At 41.1% G+C, this 24,671-nt stretch overlaps 1 protein-coding gene across 1 annotated transcript in view; it reads left to right on the top strand.

Moving 5' to 3' along the window:
* The first annotated feature begins 13,440 nt into the window (after positions 1-13,440).
* pitpnc1b (phosphatidylinositol transfer protein cytoplasmic 1b) overlaps positions 13,441-24,671 on the top strand; it is a 15,552-nt gene continuing 4,321 nt past the window's right edge. Inside the window, exons 1-6 of the mRNA XM_087179351.1 lie at positions 13,441-14,047; positions 17,490-17,638; positions 19,739-19,827; positions 20,116-20,123; positions 20,275-20,346; positions 22,076-22,225. Of these exons, the coding sequence (XP_087035477.1) occupies positions 14,000-14,047; positions 17,490-17,638; positions 19,739-19,827; positions 20,116-20,123; positions 20,275-20,346; positions 22,076-22,225 (516 nt within the window). The 5' untranslated portion in view covers positions 13,441-13,999. The remainder of the gene's footprint in view (positions 14,048-17,489; positions 17,639-19,738; positions 19,828-20,115; positions 20,124-20,274; positions 20,347-22,075; positions 22,226-24,671) is intronic.

Raw genomic sequence — 24,671 nt, 5'->3', positions numbered from 1 at the left:
CCACCACCACCGCCGCCACCACCACCACCACCACCACACACGCACACACACACACACACACACGCTCACACACACACGCTGGGAAAAATATATCTCTAAATATATATATGTTCTACATGTATTCAGTTTCTCCGATCTCTCTCTTTACCTCTCTCCCTCCCTCTCTCCTCTCCTCTCTCTCTCACACACACACACTCTCTCTCTCCCTCTCCCTCTTTCCCTGTTCTTTTGTTAAAATTCAGTATATGCGCCCCGTCACCTAGCAACCGTCAACCTCTCTCTCTCCCTCTCTCTCTCTCTCCCCCCCTCCCTCCCTCTCTCCATCACTGGCGACACGTGTTGAATGCTAAACTTAGCGGTCCGGAATAAAATTAATAAAGGGATGGACGCTCTATATCTGCTCCTTTCTCTGCCTTTCCCCCTCTCTCTCTTTCACTCTTGCGCGTATCACAATGCAATATAAATATTTACTAGAACCACTCAGCCCTCTCATTGCCCCCCCTCCTCCTTCCTCTCCTCCCTTGCGTCCCTCCGCATTTCCCCTCCCTCCCTCGCTCCCCTCCGTCCATCCATCCATCCATCCATCCATCCCTGGCTCCCTCCCTGCATCCCTCCCCACGCCGTCCTGCCTTTTTCTCCTGCCTCCTATCGCCTCTTTCTGCTTCTCCAAGCAAAACGGAGGCGCCACACCAGCGTCTGTGGATCCACATGTGAGTGTCACCCTGCCCGGTGCGTCTTTGCATGGAGAGCTGCAGCGTGCTGTATGCGTGTGTGTGCGTGTGTGTGCGTGTGTGTGTGTGTGTGTGTGTGTGTGTGTGTGTGTGTGTGAGTGAGAGAGAGAGAGAGAGACTGTGTATGTGTGTATGTGCGTGCATGTGAAGGAGAAATCTATAGTCGCATGTCAGTGGCCATGTGTGTGCAGCTTGCAGAAAGGGGAGGAACATGCAGCATCATTACACTGCAGCTCAGTTAGTGTTCTGCTTCAGAGCAGAGATTAAATATTTATATTCAAGTAACTTTTTATAACCATTTGTTGAAGAGAAATGCAACAAATTACTGTATATATTTACTTACAATTCTCTTTTATCCTAAAGTGAGTCTCTGGGCAACGCAGAAGGCGCAGAGTATATTAAATTTTGGATATGTTGTTTTCCTCACCTCTTTTTCTTCCTCTGAGTGTAATCTATGATCAGTACTAATGAATGGAGCAATAGATAGCCTCAGATCATCAGCAGACTGTGCTTCACGCGACTCTGTAAATGATCTTATATTTGGAGTTTAACCTTTTCAGCAAACTCTCCATGATCACACTCCAAAATATATGCACATACAAACAGAAAGAGAGCGAGAATGAGAGCGAGAGAGAAAGAGAGAGAGAGAGATAAAGTGTGTTGTTATAGGACAAACAGGGCAAAGGTCTCAGTGTATTGACAGAAATGTGTCGTTCCCCTGGAGGTTTGGTAAATGATGGACGCACACCTCAGTTCCATCTAATTGAACAATCATCAATATGAGACTGACTCCAAGGCGGAGCAGAAACCATACACAAGTTGCAGTATCGTATGTGTGTGTGTGTGTGTGTGTGTGTGTGTGTGTGTGTATGTATGTATGTGTGTGTGTGTGCGTGTGTGTGTGTATGTGTGTGTGTTTGTGTGCGTGTGTGTGTGTATGTGTGTGCGTGTGTATGTATGTGTGTGTGTATGTATGTATGTGTATGTATGTGTGTGTGTGTGTATGTATGTGTGTGTGTGTGTATGTATGTGTGTGTGTATGTATGTGTGTGCGTGTGTATGTATGTATGTGTGTGTGTATGTATGTATGTGTATGTATGTATGTGTGTGTGTATGTATGTATGTGTATGTATGTGTGTGTGTGTGTGTGTAAGCTCAGATCAATGCCTAGAGGCAATGTTCCCTTTATCAGACTTTGAAAGATCTGTCCCGAGGAACCCGCATCACTCTGCCAAACCCAGTCATCATTACACTCGCCTCTAGATATACTAGGTCACCACATCGTGTGTGTGTACGAATTACACTTAATACATTTTGTTTAGAAAACTTTGATTCAATAATGTGCTTTTTAAAAGGGTCAGTTCACTCAAACTACAAAAGATACATATTTTCTCACTTGCCTCTATCTGGTGTCCAGTGGTCTCTGCCCATGCAGGTCATTTTGATTTCTGCCTCCACCTGAACACAAGAGAGCAAAATGGTATTTAATTTGTGGTGCTTCAGCATTGAAACAGTAGACTTAAAAATTTAACAGCAACATCTATTTCCACAATCAGTGTCCCCATTTACTCTAGATAATCCACAGAACTATCTGTGAACAGTTTTCAATGTTTTTTTTTTTAAATCATTACTACAGTAGAAATTAGTGCCAATAAGAACTCTTGACAGCAAGGCAGAAATCTCAGACACAGAAAAAACTGGGGAAAATAAAACTAACTAAATATCACTGGAGGTCATATGTACATATATACTGTATATACACACGTACGTGGGCTTGTGTGTGTGCATGCGATTATTCTGAATCTGTTTTCTCAGTTCACCAATTAAATGTTTAGACTATAAAATATATATTTTTTTAAATAGATCAAAATACAAAAATCTTTAGCTCATAATGAGAAAAGTAGTAAATCTGTACATTTGAAAGGCTAGAAGCAGAGGGTGTTTAACATTTTTGTTTCAAAAATCCACACACACTCACCACCTGTGTCCACCTGGCTGTTTCAGCCCAGGATGTTTTTGTGATGGAGTGATGCTGCACCGGGGACAAACAATTAAGAACATAAACTGCTGCTGGTTGCTCAACATGTACGCTGATTTCTGGTCAGTTTTAGGACTCAGTCCATATGGTAATAAAGGTTAGGATGTAGGGCGATTAAGCGGAGCTGTGCGTCCCGGCCCAGTGATTAGGCTCCAGATGGTATAGGAAGACGGGGGGGGCGCTGTTCCTGGGCCATGCGATTTGTGATAAGGGATCCATATCTGGTTCAGTGGTGCATTCACTCTCGCTGCTGTGGTATTAATAGGCCAGATACACATCAGCTATTCATATTTTCTGCTACAGGGAAAAGGTGAACCAGCCACTGTACTCTTCATATTCCTCTTGTTATCTGTATTTGCCACATGAATTCATCTTCATTTGCATTCATCAATCAATTCATCATCACAGCTCGCCCATGTGCTCCCCTCTCTCCTTCTTTCTCCCCCTCTCTCTCTATGGTGGCCTCTCTGTTTTGCCTGGGGCCTATGGAGATATTGGAGTGGTAACATTAGGGTTTATGAGGCATGTGATGGCATGCGTCACTACTGTATTTACTCCGCTATGTGTGTCGGTGTGCTTCTGTAGCACACACAGACCTACACCGCCTGAATACATTTACACAACAGTGTAATGTAGTGCAGGAGCGTTTTTTCCTGTTGTGGTTAATAAAGGTTGGACGTATGATTCAGGCACATTGCTTTGCTGATGTCTGTTTGTTTTTCCCAATTCCACTTACTGTCTGTGAGAGCATGTGTGTGTTTGTGTGTGGGAGAGAGAGTGAGTGTGAGAGTGAGAGACAGTTTGATTTTTGTTGTTTGGTCTAATCTGATGTGACTGGGCTCCGCTATCTCTATTTACGCATCTGTTTAGCTCTCAGCTAACAATCAAACAATAAGGTTCCCTCTCTCTGTCTCTCAAACACACACACACACACACACACACACACACACACACACACACACACACACACACACACACACACACCTTTATAAACAAATACACATATAAAGTGTACACAGATGCACAGAAACCGTGCTATTGGAATTCTGGACACCGCCCAACATCTGTATCCAACTTATCTTTTCGTGTTTTGTTGAAGAAAATTGAATATTTATTGTTTTTATAAATGCATAACTAGTGGTCGAGGAAGTATTCAGATCCTTAACTTAAGTAAATGTTCCAATAATTATATGTAAAAATACTCCCTTACAAGTAAACATGTGGCCTTAAAAATGTTAGAAGTAAATTGAGGAACATGTACTTAAAGTAATAAGAACGCATATTATAAAAATAATGCAGAAAAATCTATTAAAAAAAAATTTAAGAAATAAAAGAAATTAACTTAAACAATTATGAAAACAGTTGCATGTTAATTTTATATCAATCGATTCATTGTTTCAGATCTACCTATACGTACTGTTATTTTTTAAGTAAGTAACTAAAGCTGTTAGATAAATGTACAATATTTCCCTCTGAAATATGGCAGATGTTAATTCACTCAAAAATAATTGCCTAAAATTTGTACTTATGTACATTAGAATTAAACCAGACAAGGCAAATAAAATGAGAATGAGACCAGAAAACATGAGCACAGAGGAAGGAAAAACAGTAAAAGGAATAATACCAAATAAACAGGAAAGAATCCGTATGAATAAAAACCTATGTCTTCTTCTAAACACTATCACAAAGAGAAAAGTTTTCAGGAGGGATTTAAAAGAAGCTAGAGACTTAGTGCCTGAGGTCAATAGGCTTCCATAGTGTTGGGGCTCTAATAGCAAAAGTCTAGTCACCCTTTGTCACAAGCTGTGACCTGAGAGTAACCAACAGGGCTCCATCCATAGATCTAAGTGATGCAGGGAACATACCAGGTCAATAAATCAGAGAGGTATTTTGGAGCGGGGCCGCTTAAGGCCTTAAAGATGAGCAATAAAATTTTAAAATCAATACGAAATCTAGCAGGGAGTCAGTGTAGAGAGTCAAGTAGGGGTTGATGTGGTCATGCCTCTTTGTCTTGGTAATAAGCCGAGCAGCAGCATTTTGTTCCAACTGGAGATGGAGGACAGAGCCCTGGCTGATACCTGGGTAAAGTGCATTGCAATAGTCAAGCTGAGAAGAGATAAAAACATGTACAACTTTTTGTAAACAAATTTTAGAGACTATCATGAGCCAAGAACAGAGCCCTGAGAGACACCACATCTCACTTGAGTCTTGAGGAAGTTTGCCAGAGGGGCAGATGTATGAACATCTTGGGTTAAAAACTGTGCCCTTTATTCCAACATATTCCAAGTCTCTAAGATGCATAAGAGGATACTATGACAATATCAAAAGCAGTAAACTAAAATCGAGCAGTCACCCCTACAGTGAGCAGTTGGTCATTAGTAACCTTGAACACACAGTATGTAACTTCTGCCACTAGGGGGTCTCTCAGGAGGTTTTTCACCAGGACCCAAATTATCTGCACAGGTCTCCTTTTCTCCATAACAAATGGACCACGTGACTAAATTCAGTATATCACCAAATAAAGCAGATTCACTTTTAAAATCAGTGTTTCTTCTGACAGGATGTCAGGACGTCTCAGAGGGGTTGAGAGCCGAGCTGCCACTAGTGTTTGCTCAGCTTGTTTCTCTGATAACTTAAGACGTCTGATGACTAATATCGTTAAAACGACCAAGGTCTGAAAATTGTTTTTTAAAAATGTGGTTGTCTGCCAGAAACAGTCAAAATTGACTTTTTACCCAGTTTTAAGCCACAACATTGACATATGGGCAAAGGTGATATGATGCCATTGATAGACCAAATTAAAGGGACGGTTATCTTGATTAAATTTACAGATTTCATTTGAAAATAGCTGGAAATACTTGGTATAATACAAGTAAACAATAAAATATATATACATCATAGGTCTAGTCCTTTTTAGACAATTGAATGCAGAAAGGCTTTTACATATTATATATTTAACAAGTGCTGTCTCTGTACTATGAAGTGCTCTGAAACCAGGCTGGAAACTGTTAAAAACACTATTAAATGTTCATAAAAGATATCAGTTTGGATGAAATTACTTTCTCCAGAACCTTAGATAAAAAAAAGACAGTTTTGAGATTGCTCTATAGTTACTTAAGGAAAGGTTCAAAATTGGGTTTCTTTAGCAATGGGTGAATAATTGTATGTTTAAAGCTATCTCGGAAAGAAGGGGCCAGTGAATTGTTAAAAACTGGTAAAATGACAGGGCTAACAGTGGAAAATACCTCCTTGTGCGACTTAGTGCGGATGGTATCTATATGTATTAGGAGGAGTTCATGTGTAAGACTGTACTCTCTGACGCTGAAATTGTAAATCGGGTGAAAATGGGTAAAAGAGGCAGAATTAACACGTGGGATGGAGAGAATGGAAGGATCAGCCTGGATGTGGGACGTGATATTCTGCACTTTATTTCCAAAATAAGTAAGAAATTTATCAGGGAGCCCAACACCAGGTTGTGGAAAGGAGGTGGAGGGACTGCTGATGTCCGAATGAATTACCTTAAAAAGAACTTTAGGATTGTGATTGTTTCTAGAAATAAGCCCAGAAAAGTGAGATAATTGTGCCTCCTTAACTGCTTTCTGATAAATTAACATTTCTTTTTTTAAATGTAATAAGCGTTATTTCAAACTTCCTTTCCTTGACCTTTCATTGTCGTTCATTTTTTTCTGCAGCGTCTTTTAAGGGCTCAAGTGTGATCGTTCAGCCAGGGGAGGTTATTTGATTTTTGTTTTCTTGTTTTAAACGGTGCAATCTGGTCGAGGATGGATAGGCACTGATCATTAAATGAATTTAACAGAGCATCTGGATCGAGAGGAGATATAATGGAATTAAAGGATGATGAATTAATAGCATCACAGAATTTAACAGCAGAACCAGCGTTGAGGATGTGAGAGGATGTTGTAGGGTTAGAAAGTACAGAGCTGCAGTGCAACTTTAAAAAGTATATGACAACTGTGGTTGATAAATTTTGTGATCGACTTTGGTTTGTGGGGAAATGTTCCTCTTATAGTGTTAAAAAGAAATTCACCTACTTCTACAACTAACAGTTATTTTCATTATTTTTCAACCTGTCAATCATTTTCTCAATTAATCAATTCATTGTTGTGTCTTAATCTCCAGAAATAGTGAATAACCTCAATGACAGTTTCAAAGAGCCCAAGGAAACGTAACCAGAGACAGTCAGTTCACCATTAACATAAAACAAAGAACCATCACAAAATAAAAATAAGATAAGTCAAACAATTAATTGATTATCAAAATATTTGCCATCATTAAACTAATTGCTGTAGCTCTCTCTCTCTGTCACACAGTAGGAACATCAACCGTTGATTAAACTTACAAAGTGGGAGTTTAGACCCCCTCAGCCGAAGACATTTAAACACTGACAGACTCTGTATCAATGGAGGAATGTAACTAATAACATTTACTCATATACTGTACTTAAGTACAAGAAAGTATATAAAGTAGTTAATACTAGCTCCACCTTGACCAACAACAGTAACATGATGCTTATATATAAATGCGTCTGCGTGTGTAATCCAGTCTTTTAATATAGAATAGTATAACACTCATAGGGGCCATTTCTCTGCATTGGGTTTTATTTTTGATACTTTGGGCACATTTTTCAAAGAATATCTATGTACTCTTGCATTAGTAATATTTTAGATTTCTTTTTAAATGTAGCTAGATGAGTATTTCAACAGTCACTTCACTGAATCCTTCCACCACTGACCTGCAGTCATGTGTGATGGGGAAGGTCTACCATCTGTGGCTTGTATGTAAGCTGCTTAATAGCTTTGTTGTCTTTTTCTATTTTTATTGAAAAATTCAGACCAGAAGCCAAATGCTAAACAAAGATGGATAGCCTGCAGCTTCAACAGCTGACACAATAAACTTAACAAATACAACTCAAGACTCTGACTCCCACAAACATAACAGATAATCGTGCATGTTCACACAAGAGCTGTTTTTACGTTTGACTGACAAGAAATCTGATTTTTTTTGACTTGGTAAGACACTTTCCAAGAAGGGAATTTGGTTTCCTCAAGACACAACAAGTGAAAGCAGGAAGAATCAGTATACACAGATTCAGTTTGTCTTAAGTGGTAAATGTTTTCAACGTTATAATTTTACTATATAAACTGATTTTTGCCCATTATTAAGGGTTATTTATATTTACCAATGTTACAATAATTAGCAAATATTCATTACGTAATATCACTAACCCTCAACAACCTTCCTAACTTATCACCCAACAGCACCTGTTGCACACACGTTATACACAAGCTTGAAGCTTTAAATTAAAATAGATATGATGACAATTAAAATGATAAATAATAAAAGCTAGACAGGGATCCTTTATAATTTTCACATAACTAGATACCCGCCATTTCAGGAGTGCTTTAGTCACTTCCCACAGAAAAGGAGAAAATACAGATATACAAGGAGTGAGAGATTGAGGGGTTGTGAGTTGTGAGAAGGCATCTAGTGTCTCCGAGGAGTGGTGCCAGGCTGGCAGTATACACCACCTTAAATTTAATTTGACATGCTCACACAGGCCAAATGGCAGTTCTGAGTGTCACATTTGGGTTTGAGCGCTGCAGCGTCTGAGGGCTGAACCACTGCACTTGTTGAAATATATCACATCGCCTTGTTCAGTGATGGACACTGTGTCATTTCTTTATTTCAAATTTCCGGTTGTGTTGTTTTTTTTCGTCTCTCTAGGACTGAGATGTTCCTCCATCTGGCGTGGATGTCGTTAAACAAACAGAACTTGAGCCACAGGGAATATACTGAGATTACCACACGGTGCGGCATTCAACAGCCGTTTGTGAACTCATCACGTTTTATTTCTTTTAGAGCGTCAGGCTGGCCTTAAAGCCACTGGGATGACTTTCTGAGCCTGGCTGCACTGTGTAGTGTTAACATTAAAGATGGTATGGTGCGAAGCCGGTTAGATGAGATGAAGACAGAGTGATGGGAAGGGGGGGGGGGTGGTAAAGAAGAGTAAAGGGGCAACAGAGCAATGCCATGTGTTGAAAAGAGCCAGAGATGCCTTTTCAACTTTATGTAAAATTCCTCCAACCTGCACACTGCGCTACATGTGTGCATTTACTTTGCATTCAGTTGCTGAGTCTATCTCTCTTTCCCTTTTGCTGCCGCTTTCGCACACTGGGCAGAAAGTGAAGGAGAGTGGCAATTGAATTTCCTTTCGGCGGTAGTGTGTGTGGAATAGGAAAAAGTGCAGGGCCACAGTGCTAGCCTCTATCTCACACAGACACTGAACGTAGCCTTAATCCATTCCTCTGCCCTACCCTTTCCACACATACTTGTCTCCAAATCCCCTCCACTCCATTCCTGGAATAAATTATTTCATTTCTTTTTGGTCCGCAGCATTTTTATTGGTCTCTGTGGCACGCCTCAACTTCTGTCCCTGTGGAGAGCCCTGATGAATGTGTTGGGCTCACACCCTCTGATCATCCCTGCTCTGAACGCCTTTAGATACACAGCGGCTTCTGGCTGCCTCAAATGCACATAAGGACTCTCTCTCCCTCTCGTACTCACAAACACACAAAGGAATAAATGCGAGCTATAGAATAGATCTGGATCCTTTATCTTTTTCCTAACTCTGCAGAGACAAAAACACATTTTCACTCTCCTCTGTGGATATGAGGAGCTGGTGCTGTTGCTCCTTGTTCAGATTAATGATGACATTTAAGAACACTGAACAATTTCAAATAACATCTATAATTCATCTGGAAACATACATCCAACAATGTATGGAATCCAGTCTATGCTGCAGAGCTCATGAATATGGAGAAAAGCTGGAAATAAATTATTCTTTTTTATAATTGGAGTCTCAGGACTTGATTGCCACAGCAAGAAGCCTGTGTCTGTGTGTAATGGCATGTGTTCATATGGTTGCACATATGGGGGGGGGCACTCAGTGTGTATGTGCATGTGAGTGTGTGTGTGTATTCGGAGGTATTAACAAAGGCAGTCTCTCGCGCTAAGTTATCATGTTGTGTTTCTGCCCTGATTGGCGTGGTTGGTGACGCTGTCTGGAGCCCCTAACAATGTCGGATAAGACCTCATCTTCCTCACTGGCATGCGCGTGTGCTTCCCAGCGGGACACAGCTTGACAACATGAGATTGGGATTCGATAAGGATAAGTGAGCGCTCTGTTTCATCCAGGTCACCGGAGGATTCACTTCTAACTTCTAACACACCAAAAAACACACATACACACACAGAAACCACATTCCCCCTAGCGGGCGGTCCTCCAGTGGTATCAATTAAGGAGCTGGTCCAATCAATGTCTTAGCACCAGCCTGATACTCAACTACAAGGAGATTAAGACTAAGCTTACATCTTTACACAGAGGATCCAGCCATGCAAACATTCATACAAAGACCCCCCCCCCCCCCCACTCACAGCACATAAAACACACATTACACATCACAACACACAGAGATGTTAGTACAACAACCAGCCTGCTTTTTGTCTGCTGTGCAGTTGCATCTGGCGGTGTTTGTGCTTTGAGACACTCTCTGAACAGAGGACAATAATGGAATGTGTACTTTCTCTTTCTCTCACTGTTATTTTTTCTCTCCTCTTGTCTCTCCCTTTGCTAGGCTAAAGGCTGACCTAAATACTTCAAGTTTTTGATGATTGGACCAAAACAGAAATCAGAGGCGTCCAGCGGGCTTGTCATGATAGTCAAAACAAGGGAGGCTGAGGCAAAACTCATTGAGAGATGCTGGTACTTACCACACTTCATAACTGTACAACATGTAGCTCATAAATCAGTCAAACCTTATCCTCACAGACTGCTGAATTCATCATCTTAAATCTTGCTCAAAGCCTTACCTTTCACCCCGCCGTGAGATGAAAAAGCTGCAGCATATCAGCTGTGTGCCCTCCACCAAGCCACTGCTAATCCAGGCCCAGGAGGGAGGGGTCCATCATTCACACGCTCGGAGGGGACACCAGAGAACCTTTGACCTTGGCTTGTGACCACACCTTGAGATTGAAGAGCCGGTAATGCAGCAATGGCAGCCGGCCCACCAGTTAATGATCTGCTTCTTCCTTTTTTCAGCTTAGTACAGATCCATACTGCTCACCGTCATCGCTGCACTGACACTCAGCCACTACCACACACACACTCACACGCATTGTCTTTTTACCAAACACACCACACACACACACACATTGTCTTTGTACCAAACACAGACACACACACACATTGTCTTTTTACCAAACACACACACACACACACACATTGTCTTTTTACCAAACACACACACAAACACACACACACACACACACACACACACACACACACACACACACACACACACACACACATGAACAGAATGAACAGAGCAGGAAACATAGAGGTCAAAGAACGCTTCACCAGTTTTTTAAGTGCACCCATTCATTTATCATTTAATGATGTGAGGGGATGTGATAGGTGTAAGCACCGTGATGAAGTCCCCTCCAATTCCATCATCGCCTGCTCCTCCGTCCTGCAGGACTGGAAATAAGGACGGGCAGCTCTGACCAGAAGCAGCTTTTCAAAATGTTTCAGTCAGATAGAAGTGCAGCACTGCTTCCTCAGCTGAATTTCACTCATGAGTGTTGAAAGATTAATTTAGTAGTTCGTCACAAAAGTAATAAATTTAGCCGTCACACTATGGTTGTGAGATTTTATTGTACACATCAATCATGGTTTTATAACTTGAAACGCTCCCTAATTTCTAAATATTTTAAAAAAAATTTCAAATAATAAATCATCAAATTAAGTGCCGTGCATGAGAGAAATTTGAATCGTTAAGAGGAAAGTTTGAATTTCAGCACATCAGCTACAAATGTATTGAAAATGCAATGTTTCGGTCAAAGACCAAACCAATCCTTCATGAATGTCTACAACTGAAATGTTGCATCTTCAACTGCAGGACATGAGAATACAGATTATTTGGGGTGCCTGGGTTGGCTGAGAACTATCCGCCCATTTACACCAGCATTAACATGGATATATTCTGGATATCTTACCTGGACTGGAAAAAAACACATGTTAAGGCAAGGTGTAAATGCACGCAGAAAACATTGTGGTCTGAATGTGGATCCGCCAGACCAAACCTGGGAGTGGTTTGGCTTAAAACTGGAATCAGATCCCTGCCAGGTGTAAATGCAATTTATCCAGCGTGACTATATTTTATAAAAAAAATTAAAATAAAAAAAGTTGAAACCACCAAGTTGAAAGGCTACTTGACTCCACCTCTTCCTGCTAACTTGACGTGCCCGGCAAAAATCTACAACCCAGTCTCACTGGTTGGTTAATACCTGATGTAAATGATGACTCCCCCCGTCTCTCCCCCCTCATTTCCTGTCGCCTTTCTACTGTCGCATCTTTAATTAAGGTGTGAAAATGCACAAAGATTCTTTTACTATATTTCAAAATGTATGAGTCTCTTAATTCTCCAGTAGCTAATTTCACCTCTGACTCTGATCTTTTAGATAAGACAGAGGATAAATCCTGGACTAGAGCAAACATCTATTTCATCCATTAATCAATAAGGAAACCAATCTTTTGATCAGCTCCATAATTTGCAGGATCAGTCATCCAAGAGGGTTGCCATTCCTCACCATGGTTACCATTAACGCAGTTCCCAAACAACCCTCAGACCAGAATTAAATAATCGATCAAAGTAATCAATGACTCGATCAACTGCTGAATACACATCTAAGTCACCACCAATCATCCGTTAAACTGCGGTGATGCATGTGCTGTCAGAGCTCTGTGTGCGTCGAGTCCGGAGAGAATCGAGACAGAGACAAGCAAGGCACACCTCAGCTCTCTGAAGTGGCTTCCCTTCTCTAAACACTGATCTGATAAGATAGGAGCAAAGCCCACCAGGAATTTGTTTTCACCGCTCTTTCACTGCGGCGCGGATGATAGCGAGGACATGTGGCGAAGAGAGCCACTTTGGCTCCGTCTCAAGGCGCACTGAGGAAGAGCCGGTGAATTCCACCAGAGAGGCAAAATCCAGGGTCGGTTAATGGTTCTGGCCCCTGCCAGAGTGACCTTGAGGAGCCAAACATCTGCTTCTCTTATTTGATGGGGAGGCAACAGGCAGCAATATCTGCTTGGCAGTCACCGTCAGCTCTCACTCGCACAAAAGGAGAGTGGCCCGCGACTCAAGGACATAGGCGAGAAATTACGACTGCTTCGATTCCACTACTCACGGACTAAACACGGATTCAATTAAACCCAGCTGAAGGTCATGTAGTAATACAATGTAAGCGACTCTGGTGCTGTGCTTAATGGAAGTCCTCATGGCTCTGGTAATATTTAATCCAACGGCCCACTCTGACTACCCCCATGTGTCAGCCATTCATATAGCCTCAGTGTTGTCATAACCAGAGTGGTGGGAAGGAGGTAAGGGGTCCCATGTGAGGAATGTGCTTCAAATTCAAAGACTTGTTGTTAACAAACTGTGCTAGTAAATGTTGCCAGATACAGAGAGATGACAGAGGTTGTTATTGCTGAAAATAGTGCTGGCGACAGAGAAGATAAAAATCAGGGGAGATAAGGAGAGAACAGGCAAAGGAATTTGTGAGGAACAGAAAGCAGTGGAGGGCGGCTGAGGGGAAAGGGAGGAGCACCAAGCTGACAGCAAGGTTACACATGAGAAGTCTGAGGAGGAATTACACAAAGCACAGAGAGAGAGAGAAAGGAAAGAACAGGTAGAGTTGGTTGGGAGTATAGGTTTCAATCTTACCTCGCAGCTAATTACCACTTTTGCAGTGCGGTGAACGAAAGCAAACAGAAAGCAGGGAAGAAAAACAGCAAACAGAAAGGGCAACTTAAGGCACGAGACTAGAAAGCAGAAGTAACAAGAGAAGGAGGGAGAGACAGCGGTTAAAAAGTCACGTCCAGCAGATTAACTGAGGAAGAGAAGCGAGGCAGTAAGTAGTGAGCGAGGTGGTGAAGTAAGAAAACAAGCAGACACTCATTGACAGAGGGGACCGGAATTAAATCCATGGACTACTGACATCAGCAAAACAAAGGAAGAGAGAGAGCATCAGAAAGGAGGTCACTGCAGTCCAGCAGCAGTGTAGCTCGCCTGAGCGTCTCCGCTGTGCAACTGAGACAGCTGAGATAGACAGACTCAAGTACAGTCTCAGTCCTCACTGTAACAGCACCATGTTGATGAAAGAGTACCGCATATGTATGCCACTGACTGTGGATGAGGTAAGTGTGTTTGTCTTTCCCACACCAATTCACACTCACTCACTCACTCACTCACTCGCTCGCTCACTCACTCACTCACTCACTCACTCACACACACACACACACACACACACACACACACACACACACACACACACACACCCCTCCTACAACTTTAAATTTAAAGACAAAAGAGGTGGGGGGTTTTATTTCAAATGTAAAAGCGTTGTTTCAACTCGTAATCTTGAAAGTGTTAACATGCTGATAAGATAAGCGCCAACACTGCACACAGACCTCCTGTGGCTGCTCTGCGGCGGCTCTGGCACATTGAGTAGGGAGGTGTGTTCGGCACCAACGGGCTCGGCCAATCTGACGGAGCCGTCACACAACACCTGGCCGGCAGCATCATAGCACTGCTGTTGTATCTAAATTATCTTCCCATCTGTCTGCTTCTCTACTCTCATTGCTTTCTTTAGCTCTCCTAGCAGCACAACACACAAACTAGTCGGACCGGTTACAGCTTTTCAAAATCTAAACTCAAACAGATGTATTTGGCCAGCAGGTTTACAAACAAAGGATATCCCGCTGAATAGAAAAGGTTGCTGGACAGGGGAGTTATGCGCCAAAGTGTCCTTCAAAAGGAGTGTCCTCATCACCTCCTCGCCCCCTGCTCCCCCTTCAATTGTACCTACTACCACAACAATGGAAGTGACAAATAGCAGTCCAAAATAGGATTTACAGTATCAGTACGGGGCACACAGACACTTGAGCTTGCAGCAAATCCTCTTTCGCCCGAATGTAAAGTAAGTTTAAGTGCAGCTTTTTTGAGGCGACATCAAATCGTGACAGCTACCTCAATCCAAGCCATTTACAACGTCCTAACCCTCGCTCGCGTTTTTAAAGAACGTAGTGTCGATTTTCCAGTGTGAATGATCCAGTAGCGCTTCTGAAACACTATACAGCTCGACTGTGTTGAGGAATGTTCAGTATTGTATTCTGTTGTGGGAAAAGCTGACAGGTGGCGACTGTAGCTCAGGTGGTAGAGTGTGTCAGTGGGGTTGGTGGTTCGATTTACAGCTCCAGCTAAGTGCGTGCTCAAGTGTCCTTAAGCAAGACACTCAGCCCCAAATCCCTGTGTCTATATATGAGGGCTGGGTAATCTAAGTCACTTTAAACAAACGCAGCTGCAAAATGAATGTGTTTATTCCATCATCCATCCTGTAACATCACAATGATGTACAGTGCCTTTAAAAAGTATTCACTCCCCTGGGAAGTTTTCAGGTTTTATTGCTTTACAGAAGTAAATTAAAGGGGATTTAATGTGACATCCATCAACAGAAAAAAAACAGTCAAAGTGTAAAGAGAGCTCTACAAAGTAATCTAAATCACAAAAAACATGCCCGCATAAATATTTAGTCCCTTTAACAAGACACACCTTAACCATTGGTGGTGAATCCTGGGTCACATTATAACTTAAATGGAGATTATCTGTGTGTAGCTGAGGGGTTTCGGTTGATTGTAATAAAAATACAACCGAGTGAAGAAGATCTGACTTTTGGTGAGTCAGTATTATGGCAACACCAGCACCTGAAGATTAAAAAGCTCAAGTCAGCAGACAGATACAAGGGAAAGAAACTGAGTGATCATGCAGACTGTTGATCAATGTCAAAAAAGCCACATTACCTTAGATTCCATATTGTAAAGCAATAATTCATGCAAACCTTCAATGGGAGGTGAAATAATAACTGATTATTATTTAGGAAATAGGGGTAAATGTTAGGTTTGTGAGCTGCGTACAATCAAATTCAAATATCTGGACTCGACTAATTTTCATCGTCAGCGGACGGATTCACGTCTTTCCTTTTAGCATTTTATCACAGGTTTTTAAAAAGTTGCTTTCAACTGCGTTTCCTTTTAATCATGAATTCTTTCATTTTCACTTGCTGTCACACCACACCCCTGCCTTTCCTACAATGATGAGCTATATTTACTTCTCAGGAGTTTATGACAAACTCACGGCTTGTAAACCTCTCCTTGCCTCTTTTAAAAAGACAGTAGGAGGAAAGCAGATGCCAAAAAGCTGTGGACACGTTTCTCAACACAACACTCCTCACAGCCAGACAGAGAACATAATAGTGATTTAAGGGACAGATAAGTCTTCTTTCAACTCCCTGCTAAGATTTGTTTTCTTGAAAGTGAGAAGAGATTCACAACCTGTGTGGGAGGAGCTCACTGCTCTGTAGACACTGTGAAAGTACCCATCACTGTGATTAATTAAGTCCCTTGAATACCCAATAAGTAAATATTGAATGTCGAGATTCCACAGTAATTGGAACAAGAAGGAGGAGTGTCACATGATGTCAACAGCGTACAGTGAAGAATGGCAAACTCCTGTCTGCCCTCCTCTTTCTCTCTTCCTCCCCATCTTTCTCTGTTTCTACTTTTAATTAAAATAATGCTTTAGTGGCACACCAAAATAGGGCTACAAAATGAATTACATTACGGTGGCCACAGCAGAGCAGGTTAGTTGTTTGCAGTATAATTTCATTACTTTTTCATAATAATACTTTAAAAACAAAGTCTGCCAAGCGATTTGCAATTACGACAAACAAAATACCGTAGATTGAAACAAAGTTAGGGAGGATAAGAAAGAGGATGGTAGCAGCATCTGTTGTAAAAATGTTATTGTGTAAAGCATGGACTTTGTGAGTCGCTGAAAAGACAACACGGATTGTGTCTGGCTGAGTTCATGGAGGAGGTCACTCCAGTAGCCCAAAGGCCTCGTCCTCTTTAGACTCACTAACAGCAAATACTCATCAGCATCAGGCGCAAACTGAGGCTGCAGCAGAGCACAAAGCACAAAATCAACTCCAACAGGGAAAATAAGGGAGAAACATCAGGAAGAGCAACAAAGACAGGATCCCTCTCACAGGACAGGAAGCGATATAGGAGACAGAAATAACAATAAAATGGTGTTGTTTACAAGCTCAAAAAGTTAAATTGAGATTATATAACTCTCTCTGAACAGAGGCTACTGTGGCTGCAACAACAATCAGCCTCTATGATAACAGCAGAGTCCTGAAGCTTGCTAACATTAGCAACTATGAGCTAAACTCCTGAGAGAATTGAATCAAGCAGGAGTCTCTTTTATTGCTAATGAATTCAACTTTTATTTGTATTTAAAAAGTTACATAATAGGGTTTTCCAATATCAGAGATAACACGAGAGCCCACCCACTCAATTTAAATTTTCCTTGATGCATGACCACAATCACCAAACACTTTGAGAATGAAACTAACACTTCCCTCAAAATTTGTCACTTCATTAGGAAGCATCATTAGGAAGATGCTCTTGCTTTGTGCTTCATATTTGCTCTCCACAGTTAATCTTTTTCTTCTTCTTCTCACTCCATCCTCATCCTCACCACCATAAACGTCTTCCTAAACCTCTCCTCGGGCTCCAGTACAGGATCGGGCAGCTGTATATGATCAGTAAGCACAGCTGTGAGCAGAGTGGTGGGGGAGAAGGGGTGGAGGTGGTGAGAAATGAGTTGGATGTTCACCCCCAGCACGGCCCGGGACAGCTGACCGAGAAGAGAATCTACCTCAGCAGGTGGAGTGCACTCTAATGACTGTGTTTCTGTACTAATGATGCAGGACTAATACTAATAACACTGGCTATTTGCAACCTGAGCCTTATCCTCAGGTTGTCAGCTATGCCATTATGATTACTGATTGTGTCTGATCTTTGATCTTTTGCTTCACTGTAAAGCTGTACGTCCTGCAGACGCAGGTTGCACGTATCACCGCTGACAAGCAATAAAACATAATTTCAGCTCAGTAACACCCATACTGCAGTGTAGCCTGCCTACATCTAAAGTCCAAGTGTCTCCCTCTGTCTGAAACATGTCGGGGCCTATACTGTGATCTCATCCTCCGGCACACCACCTAAGACTGTGTGAGAGTACAGACTGCCAGCTAACAAAAACACGCCCACGTCATCCTGATGGTGGTGATTACAGGACATGCTGGAAGTTTTAGCCTCTGATTTTTGCCACTAGTGTTGAAAATATATCAGTGTTGACAGTCAGAGGCTATTCTCATTCTCATTCTCATTCATATGATGGTTACACTTAAAATATGCTTATTCACTTTCTGGCAGCAAGTTAGATGTGAGGACTGATAACACGCTCATGGCTGTACATTAAGTATGTATTTACAGCCAGTTAACTTAGCTTAGCATAAAGACTGGGGGCAGCTAGCCTTGCTCCATCCAAAGGCAACAACAAAATCCACCTACCAGCACCTCTAAAACGAAACAATTATTATGTTTTACCTGGTTTGTTTAATCCAACCAAAAAGTGTAAAGACAACATGTTGTTGACACTTAACCGCCATGATAGGCAGATTTTGTTTCATTTGAAGAGAAACAGCTTAGTATTTTCTTCAATTTCCAGTCATTTTTGTTAAGCCACAGTAAATTAAACTACTGCTGGCTGTAGCTTCATGTGTATTTATTCTCTCATATAACTCTTCCCAAGAAATTGAATTAGTAAAACTATTTCTTTAATGTATTTGTCCACAATTTTAACTCCAGTATCCTGTATTTATTTATTTATAAATACACATGACTGATACAGACCACAACTGTGGCTGAAAGCTCTGTCAGACATAAACGTAAGTTGTTTCTGGGGTCAAGAATGAACGATGAAGTTCAACAAACCTGCATGTGAATGATTTGTTCATGTGAATAAACATAATGAATGTTTTACGCATAACATATGCCATTAGATATGATCACTGCTATGTGTTATCAATCATTCATTATGTGTGTATATTCCAGTATGAATACTTCATAAGAGTAGTTATACTTGTTGACAAAACATTATTAACAGTTTCATTATATCTGCTTACAACTATATTGTGGTGCGCTATAGTGATTATAATCCCTGAATAGAGGGTGTTAATATGAAGTTTTAAACACAGCAGACAACCTGCAGCCGTCAAAGTAAACAAGGAAGTGTGTGAGCGGTGTGACTGAAATGTTCTAATGACTGTTCAGCAACATGAAGTTGAATTGCGACAGCAGTGTTTATGTGTTCCTGTGCTGGAAGAATCGTTTTACGTGCTTTGTGATCAGGGTGACAGTCCGTTGATCAATGAATTGTGATGATAGTGGAGGTCCAATCCAAAAAAACAACCTAAATTCTCTTTTAAGTCTAAATTCATTTCCTACCCCTCAGCTAACCTCACTCATTACCCTAATGTAACCTCAACTCTGTCTAATCACCGCTATAAACTGAAGGTCTAATCCGAAAATAAACTCTTAAAGAAGTAAAGAAATGTTCTCACTGTGGAGGATTTTATTAATCTTCCTGTACTTATGGGGCATTTGGTTCTCATTAGTAAAGATATACTAGAACACACACACACATAAGCACAGTATGCAAGTACAGTTGCTGCAGAATGTTTCTACCTCAATCATGTCCTGACATGTAACCTAGAAGCAACAGCAACAATTCATCACCACAGGTGTAATTGGGAATGAGTCATACAAATGAACGTTGTAGTGAGAGTAGCCTACAGGTAATCTGGCTATAAATGGCACAAAACCACTTGGATCTCTCTGTCTCCCTCCATAATCTCTCTCTCCTACTCTCCGACTCTTCTACTCTCTGACTGTGATTTTGTTTTTGTCCTGTTTTGCTTTCAGTAAACTGCCGTCCTGGGCGAAAGCATTCGTCCCACGAATCTTTTATGTGACTGAAAAGGCCTGGAACTTGTACCCATTCACCATCACAGGTGCTTTCATGTGCCTTTGTTTATGTTTAACATAAGATTACTTCACCTCAATGCATTATACAAAACTTATTTACTTTTAACAGCTGGCTTTCCAAGTGCCATCAAATATTTATCACTATGTATGCATGTATTCCCATGTGGAAACATGTATCTGTGTGTGTGTGTGTGTGTGTGTGGGGATGTGTGTGTGTCTGCACATGAGTGTGTGAGAGCAATTGTGAGCTCATGCATGTATAAGTAACTAATGCTGTTTTTCCCTATCCATATTGAACGTCCCTGGTGCTGCAGAGTACTCAGTAAGTATTCTCACACATCATTTACTGTACATGAATGCAACAGAGCTCATCTCGTTCCACTATCAGTGGATCTAATCTGCAGCCCGCTTCCACTCTATCTCTGCCCCTCAACCATTTGTCCCCCCATTTTTACCTCTTGTCACCCCCGTAGGTATCATTCCTCCCCAAGTTCAGCATCCGTATTGAGACGAGATTTGAGAACAACAACGGCGATAACGACAATGTGAGTATGACTGAGAGCGTGCGAGAGGTGAGAAAGATGAAGTGATTAGAGAGGAGGGGGAGGAGAAGACAAGGGGAGGAGAAGAATTTGTAATTTTCTCTGCAGCACAAATAAAATGTTCATCAAATTGATGTGCCCATTACTAGCAAAACAAACAAAGCACAAAATGCACTATTGGCAAATCTATTAGCCAGACATGCAGCGTGGTGTGCATGGCTGCCATACGGCATTTTGTCCAAAGCCATCACACATAAACACACATAAACACACATAAACACACAGAAATTAACAGAAACAATAATAGCCAAATCATTATGTGGTGAATCCTGTTTCTTGTCATGTTTCTTGTCAGAGGCTATTTCAAGCATTCATAGAAAGTCATCATATAAGCTTCAAGGCTCAGTGGTTAAAAGTAACTAAGTGCATTCCCTCAAATACAGTAGCTGTTTGTACAAACCTGAAGTACCTGTGCTTTACTTGAGTACTTTATTCCTATACTCCAACACATTTCAGAGGGAAATATTGTACTTTTTATTCCACTACATTTATTTGAAAGATGTAGTTACACTTTACTTTACAGATTAAAATAACATGCAACAATTGATTAATTGATGATTTGACTATCGGAAAAGTAACTGGCAACTATTCTGATAATCATTTTATGAATTTTTCAGGCAAAGATGAAAAACTTGGTTAACTACTTAGTTTTGTACCACCAATAGTTGCAACAGTAATGTGAATATTTCTTATTATTTTTTTAGATTTACAAACCAAACCTTTAAAAAGTAATAAACAGATTATTCAGTAAGGAAAACGATCATTAGATATAGCCATATGTAGTTAAACAAATTAGCTCAACTTCAACCAAGTAAAACAATAAAATGCTGCTTACACATAAATGCATGCATAATAATCCAGTGATATCATATATAATAGTAAAACAGTTCCAGGGACCATTTTTGCTCCATTTCTTATTTTTGCTTCAGGAAAATTTTCAATGCTTGACTTACGGAATAATGGAGTATTTTGTCAGTTTGGTGTTAGTACGTTTACTCAAATACATTGTTTGAATACATAGGCTTTCTGTGTCTCCGTGTAATTATATACACCACACACAAAACAGAGCAAGACAATGAGAGCACGTTGTAAAAAGCAACACACTACATCCAGTTAAGGCAAAACATTCCATAAGAGGGAGCAAGACCTTGAGGTAGACACAAACCAACAAGAGCACCACAGGAGCGTAGCGGCATATTATCTAATGGCAGGTTTTTCTTATTTGTTAGTTTTCAACTGTGAAATGAACAACTTCAGCAGGGCATTAGAGCAAATTTTAAACAAGGTCAGATAAAAGTGCAGTCTCCCCTCTCTGCCTAGTTTCCCTCCATTCACTCTGAATGAAGTGTGTTCCTCCCTCATAATTCTTTTCCCCTTCTCTTTTAATATCCCTCATATGTCCTTGTTCTTTTTTTCCCTCGCCCCCTCCTCTGCTTTCTTTATCTGTTCTCTCCTCTCTTTGCACCAGTGTGATTTGCTCCAGCGGCCTCAGGGTGGGATATAGTGAGGGGTGTTATGGTGTGTGACCTTAGTTTTCTACACAGTTACTCATCTGCTCTCATCCTGCTCTCCACTGAGTGAATGACTATGTGCGTGAGAGTATGCAGGGAGTGTGCGTTTGTGTGTCTGCTCTCATTATACTGTATGACCTCCTCCATCTGTTTGGATGTAGGTGTTCGGGGACACGCCGACCCCAGCCAAGAGTGTGAGTTTCCTGGATATTCTGAGTGACCCCATCCCTGAAAAGCACTACAAAGAGTCAGAGGTACGTACTGTACTCTCACAAACACGCCCATGTGCTGTTAGCAAAGGCAAAAACAAATGACTGTGTTGAGTACACGCCGTTGGAAGTTTATTAGGCTTAGCTAAAATGAATGCAGTCTAATATAAAATTCCTGTAATAAATCCTACCTTCATGAGGGTTTTAAAGTTCAGTTATTATTGAAACAGTTTCAGAGAGGTGTTGATTCAACTGTATAATCATTCGGGAGGATGGTGCTGGTGAAGTTCATTGCATTGTACAGAGAGATATTTGTTATTTAGCCTACCCTCATCAATATAAATGGGGTGGACAAAATAATAGAAACACCTGTTTGTTTAACACAATACAGTTCAACAGTTTCTTCGTTTCTTAAACAGTTTCAACAAAAAAAACAAACCTTTATTACATGACTGTTGTATTAAGACTGCAATAGTTTTAGCTAGGTGTACCTACTAATGAGCCAACTGGGTGTATATTGAGTCTTATAATTGTATTACTATGTTAAACAAATGGCTTATTCCCTTTCAAGAGTTAGCTGAGCAGATTGATACCACTCTCGTGTGATTATGCCAAATATGAAGCTAAAACTAGAGACTGCAGCCCGTTAGCTTATCTAAATCTTGAAACAGAACAAAACAGCGAGCCTGGCTCTCTCCAAAGGTCGAAAATAAGCTCACCAGCACCTGGACTATTATTACCACGAAATTAAAAGGCAGCCAACAAAGCACAGAGAGTACAGAGAGCTAGAGTTTGCATTAGCACAACCACCAACCACTACCAGTTACAAGATAACAAATAATATAAACAAATAAAAAAAGCTAGTTATGCTAACCGTTCTGAAATGTCTGCTGTGTGTTGTGCTTTTGGCGCACAACACACTCCTCATCCAAGTCTGGGTCTGACTGAGGCTCAAATGTCTCACTGAGTTTTTCTGATGTTTTCTGTAAGGCTAACCACCTTGAAACGCACTGCTCTTTTACCGGTCACCTGAAACCTTGTCAGTACAGAGAGCAAAAGTTTGTATTAGCACAGCCACTGCCAGTTACAAGCTAACAAACAACATAAACAAACCACTACACTTACTGTTCTGATACGTCTTCTAGTCATCGATTTTGGAGCACAACAAACTCAGTCATGAACAAACCCAAATCCGGGTCTGACTGAGGCTCAAGCATGTGGCTGAGTTCATGGGATGTTTTTCCGGTAATCATTTTGATATGTTTTGTTCTATCACCTGTCAACATAGTGCGAGCAGCGGTGGTAGGCGGGGACAATGCCTGATCCAGATTTTCTCAACGAGGAAGTAAGCGTGGATGTGCTTCCCGTCCCAGTTTTCTAGTTCTTTTTTCATGTTTTATGTGGGAAAACCATGTTAACCAAAATATTAATCATAGCAGTATTTTTACACAGTCTGTAGGCAAGGCTTTTTTTAAACTTTCGACAGAGGCAGTAACACTGTTTACACCTGCTTCAAGTCTTTAAGCTAAGCTAAGCTAATTGCCTCCTGGCTCTAGCTCCACACCTTACCCGAGCTGTGCGGTTAGGGCCGTTACTCGCTTCTATTGGCTGCGCGGCACGTGGATCCGTCAAAATATGAAATATCATGGTCTGTAGCCAGATCAACCTTTTTTTGATGATTTAGCTCATTAGTCTGTGGTACACCCGATCCTTTCACTTCCTTTTCCGCCTCCTTTTAAAACACATTGGTAATCAGATCGCCACAGTCATCAACTAATAACCGGCACGTTCGACTTTGTTTGTTTTCTTCTTCTAGCTTTCTGCGTGTTTGTTGTCTATTATTCCACAGCCCCCACTACAGTAAGAAATGACAAGTCACACACACATATGAGAGTTTAGTTCGTAAGAGTAGGCTATGTACACATTCATTAGATTCAACATGGACCATGTTAACAGCTTCTCATCCAACTCAAAAAGAAAGCAAATGTATACAGCTTCCAAAACGTCAATCTAATCTTTCAAGAAGTGATGACTCATAATAGTCATACATGGATAACGGCTCACCAATTATAATGTACGAATGCAAAAGCTTTTTTTTTTTTTTTTTTTTTTGCTTTCTTGGCTTTACATAATTGTGTTTTTGCAGCAATACACCCACACGCTTCTTTTAAATCTGCCCATCTTCATTCCCTCCTCACCAAGGTTTTACACTTCCTTACTGCCTGCAAGTCCTTTGAGACAAAGGTCAATTCACAGGCCTGGGTACACAGAACCATGCACATCAATATAGACCAAACGCAAGCACACATACATTCACAGACAAGCAAAAAACTGCAAAAACACCAATCTCATATTAAGTGACACGGTGAAAACATAAAATCACGAACACAAACACTTTCCAATCATCTTTGGTCACAGATGCATAATGTGTGTTATCACACTCTCCTCTTATGGGATGTGTTGAGCAACAATCTGCTTGCACCTCCACACACATATTGTCACACTCACACTCTCTCTCTCTCACACACACACACACACACACACACAC

The sequence above is a fragment of the Seriola lalandi genome, unplaced genomic scaffold, assembly GCF_002814215.2.
Source record: "Seriola lalandi dorsalis isolate HSWRI2012SDOR001 ecotype SW California unplaced genomic scaffold, Sedor1 jcf7180002054825, whole genome shotgun sequence".
NCBI lineage: Eukaryota > Metazoa > Chordata > Actinopteri > Carangiformes > Carangidae > Seriola > Seriola lalandi.
The sequence above is the reverse complement of the archived record's forward strand: the minus strand, read 5'-3'. Positions and strand labels throughout refer to the sequence as shown.